Genomic DNA, 11,127 nt, shown 5'->3' with positions numbered 1-11,127 from the left:
GCTGTTTGTAAACTTTATGCTTTCTCATTATTTTTAAAAGTTGTGCAGCGACCGAGGAACCACAAGCAAACTAATCCAAATTAATACCAGTAACTGTCAGGTGCAACCTAATGAGAGCAACAGATACTATTTACTTCACTGGAGAAATACATATTGCATTGCTTGGCAGAACCAGGTATCGAAGCGACAGGAAGACAACGAGGCACTGAGACAGAGAACAACCACCCTCCAACAACACTTAACGGGGAAACGCAGAATGGTCAGACGACACAAACACGTTGGATAATTTATTTAAAAGATAAAGATATGCAAGGATCGCACCGGGTTCACATGTGACAGGGCAAAGGCACACAGTACAATCGGGAACACAAGTATTAACAACAATAAATGCAGGGGCTATTTACACGGCTTGCAAGTGTAACAGGTTGTTATCTTACTTTTAATTTATAATTATACAAGATTCTGTTTTCCTTTTTCTGTTTAACCTGATGGGTACAATATCCCTTAAACTTCCCATGATGCTCTTGTCCTGCATCGCCCCTCCCTCTGTCTTTTCCCCTTTATAAGGGTCCCGACCTCATTTCCTCTTCCCTTTGGTGTATTGTACACGCGGTGGAAGTGGCAGGGTCCCCCGAGTTAATAAATCAATCGTATAATTATGCCCCATATATTATACTTGATTTATTATTTATCATAAGTAGGGGATAGGAAAATGTCTATACATAAGTATGTACATCGTTTTACTTTGTGCAGAGAGAGCGAGAGGGCCAGAGCATACGAAGTTTACCCCTTTCCCTAATGTTCCCAACAGGTATGTTTTCATTTGTATTAGATTAACATTATTTTCTGTATCATTTCCCATTTATGTTTAGTTTGAATAATGTGCGCGTTTTCCTCTGGCGCGCTGGGCCCCTTTGGTGTATTGCACACGCGGGAAGAGAGAGAGCGAGAGGGCCAGAGCATTCGAAGTTTACCCCTTTCCCAAATGTTCCGAACAGGTTCAATAAAAAATTCGGGAACGACAACGGCGTCTAATATTCTTTCCTCCTGCACCCCACACACACATGATAATACCCTTAAACACAACGCAGAGTACAGGCAGGGACTGACCGGTTACACATGTACGCCGGGAAATGCAAATGGCCTCCGCTACTCGGAGCCATCTCGCCGGTGCTACAATACTTGTTTAAAAACGACAAAATATAATCTGTATGATTCACATTGCTAGCTACATATACTAATGTTTTTGTGGTATTAGTGAGGATTTAAAAGGAAGTACGAACTTTATACAAATAGATTGGCTACACGGTGTATGGGGCCATCCGATTTCACTTTGTTTCGGTAATGAGAGCCACGCTACAGAAATCCTCGCACTCTCTAGTGCCACGCAAAAGTTACGCAAATTGCCGGGGGGGGGGACAGTAGATTAGCACGGTTATTAAGCCTGTCAAACGGTTCTTTTTATCACAATAAATCGCATATGCAGTAAAACAATGTTGCAAAAATAATGGACTACAAAAATATATATTTTGTAGTCCGTATGTTTGATGTGGAAGATCACCAAGGGTGCCACCTTGGGAGACCCCCGACAGCTTGAACAGTACCCAGCGATCATGCTTCGCGGTGCCCGGAGCCGCAGCAGTAGGTGGGTTAGGGTTAGTTAGCTAGGTGAATTTGGGAGGACAGCTTTTCGCTTTATGGAATACCCGTTTGTCACACTATAGTTTGCTAATGTTTGTGCAGTCCTGCACTAGGCAGAAAATACAGCGAAGGTTTCTGTGGCTTTGTGCCTCAGCGGTAACCCTGCCCATATTTGTATTCGTTTTCCGTTAACCTTTTATGTTTTCATTTATACCAATTTTCTGAAAAACATATGGAGAGAAGAATTAAAACGCAGTGCACTGTAGTTTGATCCGTGTTTTTCCTGCGTGTAGTCTCCATTTAGCTGAAAAATAAATTGTAATATTATATGTCAAACGTGTTTTAAGTACTGACCTACCTGCATGAGTGACATTTTGGTTGTATCTAGCCTTCGTGGGGAATTTGCCCGAGAGCCAAAAGCCCAGGAAAATGTGGCTTAAACGGACATTTAAAATGTAGATTTAACCGGGTATTAGCTGAAATGAGATATCTTTATTTTGTAGTTGCTGCTTATGGGTGTCAGTGATGTCCTTTCTTTTGAGAAGCTTCAAGCTTATTATGTTTGATATCCCTCCCCGGTCCAGTTGTGCTGGTAATTTCCGAGATTCATTCAGATCTGCTGCCATTTTGATGAGAGACTGGGAGGCCGGCTGCTGGGGGCTCGATCCCGTTACGCAGTACAGCCGGAATAAGAGACCCCCCTGGAGCGATTCTGGAACCGAACAAGTTCCCCGGTGGAGCCAAGTCATGGTTTCCACTGATCTCAGTCACACATCTCTTTGGGACTCTGCAGCTGTGAAATTTCATCTTCCTCTCAACTCCTGTGTAATTAACTGTATGGAAGCCATTACAAGTATGATTTTGGTACCCCCGTTAAAAACTTAAGTTTAATAGGTGAAAGAAAAGGAAGTAGAAGAAGTAATAATTATTTGGCCACTGGAATTTAGAACAAGACCACAGATATTTAAATGTAGATTATTTTATTAATGGCCAAATCTAATTATACCAGTTCATAACAAATCAGTATTCAGATACAAAAATGTTTTTAAAGCAGCTTCATTCAACTTACATATCTTCTTTTAAAATAAATTTTCCCCATATTCGACCTTGTCACCCAGTGCAATGTGTTACTATATCATAGTCAGTCATTAGCAGTCAGAATAACAATACTGGCCATGATGGTCAGATTAGGTTTACATACAAGTACTTAATAGATTCATGTTGCGTCATTACTCTGCTGTGGCAAGTCCGGTAAGACAGTCCAGATGTGCATTGCTCTTTGTTTATTGAGCTGATGGGAAGGACACTAGCTCATCAGTGGTTTTAGCTCACTTTTGGGAAATTTCAAAACTTCATAGCTGGGTATGAAACGTGCTGGATTTCACATGGCGCATGCTACCTGGATGTTTCTCTGCCACTTGAAGTGATGGCTGTCTGGTTTTCTGTGCCTTCTGAAGTGTGTTAGCGTAATTGTGTCACAATTACTCGATTACCCTTTTAACTCGATTATTCATTTATTAAAACGCGTTGAATACATTTTTTAGGGATGGACCAATCCCACTTTTTCTGTCCCAGTACCGATACCTGGACTTTGGGTATCGGCTGATACCTAGTAACGATCCGATACCAGTGTTTAATTAATAAGCAGAAGGATTTTGCCTGACAGTGTGGAAGCACCTATAATTCTTTTATGTGTAAAGCAACACCAGGCTTAACTTAAACATTAAGCAAAGCTTTCCTAGTTTTGTAAAACAAAATGTAACATATGCATACATACACAGACACACACATATATATGTTATTTAATGTTAGATATTACTAACACTTTAGTTTGTTATTGTGGACTTTCTACGCTATCATTAGCAAATTCTGTGTACACTGCACTATGGTGCATCATTAGATGTTTGATCAAATTGTTTGTGTTAAATGATGTGCTGTTCCATCCTCTTCTTGACACTTTAGCTTTACTCCTCTCGTCGTCTCATCTTAAAATATGTCCAAACTGCTGACATCCTCTACGTATACTCACGAATTTGCCAATGCTGGTGTTCTCTGCATTTATCTTTTTCAATTGTTTCCGGTTGACAAATCTCAAAATCTGATTGGGCTTTGAGTTTTAATGTAATGTTGCAATTAATGATATGGGTTCTCGATATCTGACAATTATTTTGAATACAAGTATGAGTATATGAGTGCAGTATCGGCCTGATACCTGACGCCGGTATCGGTATTGGTGCATCCCTAAAAATTTTCCTTCTCGGTTATTCAGCAATATATCGGATGGAAGACGGAGCAAAGTGGATGAGGCAAATTATGAGTGAAAGCAAAAGTTGTGTGGAAATACTTTACATTAAAAGTGAATGGAATTGCAGTTGTCCGTCAGTATTGCACAGCAGAACTTAGATATCGCCACAGAATGACTGCAATGCAAATGCATCTTAAAAGAAGACATTTGGGTTTGACACTCAACCAATAATGGAAGGTTAGCCATAGATACGTACCGTTTAGCCGCTTATAATAGCCTAGCCTGTCTTTGTCATTACTTTCAGTTATTTTTGCTTAATTTACTTTGTACAATTACTGTATGCCATTAAAAAGAAGGTTTGCACCATCTCTTACATAAGAACATTAAAAAATTTACAAACGAGAGGAGGCCATTTGGCCCATCAAGCTTATTTGGGGAGAACTTAACTAATAGCTCAGAGTTGTTAAAATCTTATCTAGATAAGATTTAAAGGAACCCAGGGTTTTAACTTGCACTACACTAACAGGAAGACTATTCCATACTCTAACTACACGCTGTGTAAAGAAGTGCTTCCTCAAATTTCAGTTCTCCCGCTAATTTCCACCTATGGCTACGAGTTCTAGTATTTAAGCTAATATTGAAGTAGCAATTTGCTTCTTCAAAAATCCAGACCTGTTAGAATCTTATATACTTGGATCATGTCCCCCCTTAATTTCCTTTGCACAAGGCTGAGCAGATTCAGCTCGGCTAACCTCTCCTTATAAGGCATTCCTTTAAGACCAAGAATTGTTCTTGTAGCCATACGTTACACCCATTCCATTTTGACACTTTTTATTGATCCCTGTAGGGAAATTGTCTTTACGCCTCCCACAACTTGCTCTTTTTTTTTTCCATAGAGGAAGTTGTCTGCGAAGGGCTGCTGGGGGTTAAGGGCCTTGCTCAAGGACCACAGGCTGAGGCTGGGTTTGAACCTGTGACCTTCTGATTACAGGCACACAGGCTTAGCCCACTGCGCCACATGCTGCCCCCATAATTTAACCCATTGTAAGGTTTGGTGACCAAAAGTGCACACAATATTCTAGTTGGGTTCTTACCAAGGATTTGTATTATCGTAGGATCACCTCCCTTGACTTAAACTCCACAAACTTAGAGATATAACCTAACATCCTATTGGCCTTTTTAATTGCTTCCCCACACTGGCGAGAGTGGGACATGGAGGCATCAACATATACTCTCCGAGGTCTTTCTCATAATCAGCTACCTTTATTTCAGTGGAACCCATAAAGTATCTGTACTTTATATTTCTGCTCCCTGCATGGATTACCTTACATTTATCTACGTTAAATTTCATCTGCCAGGTATCAGCCCAGTTGCTAATTAAATCAAGATTGCATTTAGTATCTGCTACACCACCCACCTTGGTGTCATCTGCAAATTTAATCAGTTTACTGTATGTATTGTTGTCAGTATCATTATTGTAAATTAGGAACAGTAGTGGTCCTAAAATTGAACCCTGCAGTACCCCACTATGAACGCAGGCCCACTGTGACATTGTGCCTCTAATAACTACCTGTTGCTTCCTGTCTGTTAAGCAGTTTTCGATCCAAGCTGCTACAGTTCCTAAAATCCCTGCAGCTTTGAGTTTAAGCAAGAGCTGTTTGTGGGGGACAACATCAAAGGCCTTCTGGAAATCTAAGTAGATCACGTCGTAGGCCTTTTTGTGATAAGTTTCTCTTGTAGCTTCCTCAAAGAACTCAAGTAGATTAGTTAAACAAGATCTGCCTCTCCTAAATCCATGTTCGCTATCCCTCAGAATGTTTTTTTATTCTAGGTAATTTACCATTTTCTCATGGATTATAGCTTCCATTATTTTTCCAGTTATGCAAGTTAAACTGAATGGCTTAAAGTTTGCTGGATTATTTCTATCCCCTTTTTTGAATATGGGTGTTATATTAGCATGCTTCCAATCAGAAGGTACCACACCAGCAGATAACGATTTCTGGAATATAAAAGTTAAAGGTTGGCTAATAGTATCCCTTATCTCTTTTAAAAATATAGGTAAGATGCAGTCATTCATTTATTGTTCAAAGCCAGCTTGGCACTGTTGATTCACAATTTTGCATGTAATCAAATTTTGAAATTCGATTTTGCTCTGGGTGCCTCCTGGTGTATACAGTGAAAAATTTCAAAATTGGGAATTGATTCTTTCTTTTTTAAACTTTCAGTTTGTCCCTTTGCCTTGTGGTTTTGGAGCACTGTCAGAACACACAGTTGTAACGTGAAGAGATTACAGATTCATAAATGTCAAAAGTGCAGTCTGGATGTCTCTTCCATCACTTTAGACTAGAAGTGGTAATAAGTGTAAAAGTCCTTCTCATATAGCAAGCTGAAAAATACCACTCACAATTCATGCAGTGCAGCACTGGAGAAACATCACTCGTATTTCACTAGCATGGTGGAGTAGCTCAGTCTGTGTGTAACTACTCATGACTTTAGCATCATTCACTTTGGTTAAATCAGGTGGCTCCAGTCCTTTGATTAGCTTTATAGTTACATAGCTGTACTCACCATTTCCACTGAAAAATAGAAGTTTCTAATCTCTAACTGTGTAATCTCAGTTGACTACCTTAGTCACTAGCTCAACTGCAGAGAATGACTTCTTCAAAAAGTAAAAACTTTCTTTTTTTCCTGTGGTTAATCCCTGGTGGGTGGTTTGGATATGACGTTCAAACTTGCGTTGTTAGAAACCAGATCAGGTTTTTTTTTTTGTTGCAAAATGAGCAACGTGGGGGTGCAGCAGGGAGTCTGAATAAAAATCCCTTTATCCACTTTTAGTAAAACTGTGTTCATCTTGTACTGTTCTCACTTTTTATTTCTATCTTGTAGTTTGTTTGGACCAATTTGCTGTGTGCTTCCCATAATCCTCTCTTTTCTCTTTCAACACAGTTCCTGCATTTCAGGCTCTAGCACACAGTAAAACTGATTTCTGACTTTTGAGCTTTTGTTCGCAGAGTTGTTTGATCACCTTTCTCATTCTTGTAGCCATCGCCTAATGTAGCTGGTGATTTATGTTATCACCTGTGTGATAAATTACTTTTTTTTTTGCATGTACCTTTTTCTAAACTAAAATGCCATGTTCTCAACTGTGGCAAAATGAATATGTGAATCTAGGTTAGAGCAAAACATAAGTGTCTGTGGAGAATTCATTATGAATCATTTCTGTTGAAATTGAAAATGAGCCAAGAACATGCAGGCATCACAGGGGACTGTGTGTAACCTGCTCTAGTTAACTGATCCATCCCTGTGGAATCGATCCTGCCAAAAGGGATCTGCAAATGTGCCACATGTGGCCAGCATTACACCCTGGTGCAGGAAGTCCAAAGCTGTTTTGTTTATGTATATAGCTTTGTCTGAATGTGTATGCTTCCTCCAGCCGCTCTTATATATGCACTCATTGGACCACCCCACCATGAGTGATTGGTTCATTTAACTTAAATTTAAGTTTATATCCAATGGTATAAGTGCAATAAGGTGGGAAAGTACATCTGTTTGACAAATGTACCTGGTAGCTTTGTTTTCCTGCATGTAACGTATTGCTTTCCACGCTAAGCCAAACTGTCCCCAATACACAACACAACACTGCAGTATTGCAGAATCTAAATGTGTTTTATTATCTATTGTAGGTATACATTTGCCCCTAGGATACAACATGCCATGCATGAACTAATGGTCAGACTTCACCACAGAAGGGGAGGGGCTTGCCTTTTCTTTTAAAATTCCTTTTTTTTAAATTTTACTTAACAAATATTAGCTTCCATAAAGGGTAGCAAGGACAGATTTAGCCAGTCTTCTCTTTGAATTTCCAATAACTTAAATGTCAGCTATTCATTTATTAAATTATCAGTGTTCCTTGGATTCGTCTCTGTTATAGAACAAAACAAATGTTTTTAAAGGCGTTTTACAGCAGAATGGTATGGCAGATTACAAAATACTAATTATACAGCATGTTTTTGAAGTCTGCCTGGCATGGCATGTGTCGTGCTACCATACATGCATGAGCGTATGAGCGACACACATGCCGGATGCTGCCTGCCTTTAGATTGCTTCCACGTAATTGGCAGGCAGCATGCCGGTCTTGCCGGTGCGCTGCACGGTTCCATACATCCAGCCCTCGTCGATGGACTGCACATTCATGATAACGTCTCCATCTTTGAACGACACCTCGTCGTCGTCTGCAGCTGCATAGTCATACATGGCACGGACGGTTTTCTGCAACAGGCAGCCACAGAAGGCGAAAGCATTGTAATGTGTAGCTTAAGGGAGGGCAGTAAGGCACATTTACATCAGCTCGACAGATGTGTGGCCACTTCATTACGTCGGTGGTTACTTTGCAATTTAATTACCAGTTTAACTGCATAAATAAAAGGCATTGTGTAAATACTTGTGGGGGTGGGGTGGGGGGGTCCCGACTGAGACTTTTGCTGAGCAGGGGGGTACAACATCTTTACACAAATATGGGAAGAAAAGATATTTTCATGTATCATGGCTTTTAAACAATCAATATAGGATAGGGACTGTAGTGTCCTGTAGTCCAGTTGTTGGGAACCCCTACTGTGGAGGAAAGAGGGACATTTTACTAACAACAGAAGTAATGAAACACAGAAGTGCTCAAAAATAAAGCAGGGACTCTATTCTATAGAAAGGTCTCTTGTCAGGTGATGGAAGGGGCTGCAGCCAGCCTGTAGGGGGCACCATACAGCAACGGCCAGCTGTGCCCCTGAACTCCTGCTGCTATAGTATATACAGACTTGGAGCTGGCTTGGCAAGTTCATTTCCTTGCTCTCACTACTTACCCCTGTGGTAGAAGGGTGAGAGGGGACAGAGGATGGTGCTGTCAGCTGTGTGGCCACAGAGGATGACCTTTGCTGTACCTCCACAGTTTTGGTCTGCCGATACCCTGAGCAACAAAAAGAACCGACTGTCTGACTGGCCTGCAGTGCTTAAGCACTTGGCTGTTGTGATAGCCGCAATATCACAATACCGCAACATTGACAAGCCAACCGCAGGGAATAGTAAGCAACTGCCACAACTGCTCAAAAAACAAGCTTTTAGTGAAAGCTGTGAACCATGTGTAAGAAGTTTGTGTGTTGAAATGCATGGGTTAAACACAGATGAACACCGAGCTAACAGGTACTTTTTTGTTTTTTGAATAAAGGACTATGACAGATAGAATCTTTGGACCCTTATGGAGGTGCTTTATTATTAAATTTAAATAAGAAGTGCATCCATGTTTAAATGAAAATACAGTGGGAACTGCTTATAGTGATCATGGTTATAGTGATCAACTGCTTATGTATCAAAAAGCTTGGGACAGAATCATTCCTGTACAAATACTGTTTAAATAATTCAGACATAGTAATCAAGTAGTCTACTTATAGTATTCATTTTGTTTTTTTAGACATGACAACATATGGAAAAATTAAAACTATGCCAACTCTTGCAGTAACATGTGTGTGTCTGGCTAGCTGCCTGAGGCTATTGCTATGTGCACAGAAACCATGATGAGAAAAACTCATTTTCTCTCAATGACAAATATAAACTCATATATGGTAAACTGCCAAAAATTATGGTAAACTGTTAAAAATTAGCCAACGAGATGCAGCAGCGAAACTACAATAAGCTATATTTTATATGCAGTACTATATTATAGCGTATTTGAATTATACACAGTCTCCAAGCTCACCTAGAGATGAGCTGCCAAAGCCGTTGCTGTACTGGGACAGCTGGTGGTCTGCGTTCTCAGAAACTTCTGACTTCTCATCCCCTGGGATTAGCATGCTGGTGGATCGGGAAAGGTCCTTATTGCGCCGCTGGGCTTGGACTGCATAATGTAAGGGTTGGGATGGTGGGGGCATGTTTTAGATCATGGTCCTGTACCTTGTGCCAGCCTGATGCATTTCTGAGGGGCTTTGACTCCTACCTGACATCTTGTGTAGACTCCTGGACTGGATGTTGTCCTCTGCCGGGTCATAGTCAAAGACTGAGCCAGGGTTGGTGCGCCACACGCGCAAGTCTGTTGAGACAGTGATAAGGTTCAAGATCTCTGCCACTTTGAAATGAGGAAATAAGCTGCGGAATTTATTGGTTAATTTGAATGGTTCGTGACTCTCCTTGATAAAGACACTTCTGAATGAGTTACATTCCTTAGCTACTTCAGTGGCCGTTTGCATTGACTCTTTGCAGTGGAGCTTAATACAGACAAACGTGCTAACCTGTGATGGTATCCTGGTCATGATCCTCTGCCCTTTTTCTCTCCATCTCCACCACTTTCCTCTGGATTCCACGGTAGTTGATGTCACTGAAATCTTGCGTGTTCTTCTTCACACGCTCAGTGATGGGGTCGGTCACGACGGGCGTGAAGCTGCCCTTGTTCTTCTCAAACTCTTGGTGGTACACCACCTAATGGAAACCGTGAGTACTGCACTCAGAAATTTCAACCCCAAACCCTATGATACCTCTGAAACATCTGGTATGAGTGTCAATGTCAGAATGACCACATATGAGGCAGCAGCTTACAAATTATTCATAATGAGAATATAAACAAATATGCCGGAAAGATAACATGTCCAGGCATATGCTGGATGATTATTACATTTACTTTTTACAATGCTTTGTTGTACAAGTGAAGCAAATAGTACTTGTCACTTTTACAGCACATATGTTTGTAAATTAGGTATAAGTGTAACTAGGCTGAGCCTCCAGTGAATGCCCAGGTATAAGTGTAAGCAGTATCAGAGCAGGAGCTAGAAAACAACTTTTGACAAAGCAAGAACCCAATAAGACTATTTAATTACCAGAAATGCAACATAAGAAAATTCAGGAATCATAAAAATGCATCAAGTTAGTAGAGGAATGAACAGAGGTCAGATACTCACTCCGGAGATGTTGCGTTGGGTCTCCTTGACTCGCCTCATCTCAGGGGTGTCTAACACAAAAGCAGCTCTGCCCTGGATCTGCTTGCGGAAACTATCAGAGTACAGTACCTATGGATGGAAACCATGGGGTAAAGCACCATATTACAGAACATTCTGTAGCATCTCATATTTTAAAGAAAGAGGGGTTATTTCAGTAACATGGAGTGGTTAAAGGAGCTACTTTCCCAGTTCAGCTGAGGGAGAACAAAGATAATAACATAAACGGCATGCTTAAACTCATGCTCTAGGTTGAACATGCTGTTGCAG

At 40.6% G+C, this 11,127-nt stretch overlaps 1 protein-coding gene across 42 annotated transcripts in view; it reads right to left on the bottom strand.

Moving 5' to 3' along the window:
• Positions 1 to 7,533: 7,533 nt before the first annotated feature.
• The window catches only part of neb (nebulin), a 73,153-nt gene continuing 69,559 nt past the window's right edge, over positions 7,534 to 11,127 (bottom strand). For all 42 annotated transcript variants that reach the window (XM_048978954.1, XM_048978957.1, XM_048978956.1 and 39 more), the window contains 6 exons: positions 10,822 to 10,929; positions 10,159 to 10,345; positions 9,867 to 9,959; positions 9,630 to 9,767; positions 8,740 to 8,843; positions 7,534 to 8,155 (listed from right to left, as the gene is read on the bottom strand). In XM_048978954.1, the coding sequence (XP_048834911.1) occupies positions 7,982 to 8,155; positions 8,740 to 8,843; positions 9,630 to 9,767; positions 9,867 to 9,959; positions 10,159 to 10,345; positions 10,822 to 10,929 (804 nt within the window). In that variant the 3' untranslated portion in view covers positions 7,534 to 7,981. The remainder of the gene's footprint in view (positions 8,156 to 8,739; positions 8,844 to 9,629; positions 9,768 to 9,866; positions 9,960 to 10,158; positions 10,346 to 10,821; positions 10,930 to 11,127) is intronic.

The sequence above is a fragment of the Brienomyrus brachyistius genome, chromosome 16 (assembly GCF_023856365.1).
Source record: "Brienomyrus brachyistius isolate T26 chromosome 16, BBRACH_0.4, whole genome shotgun sequence".
Lineage (NCBI taxonomy): Eukaryota > Metazoa > Chordata > Actinopteri > Osteoglossiformes > Mormyridae > Brienomyrus > Brienomyrus brachyistius.
Note: the sequence above shows the minus strand (reverse complement) of the source record. Positions and strands in the feature narration are given on the sequence as shown.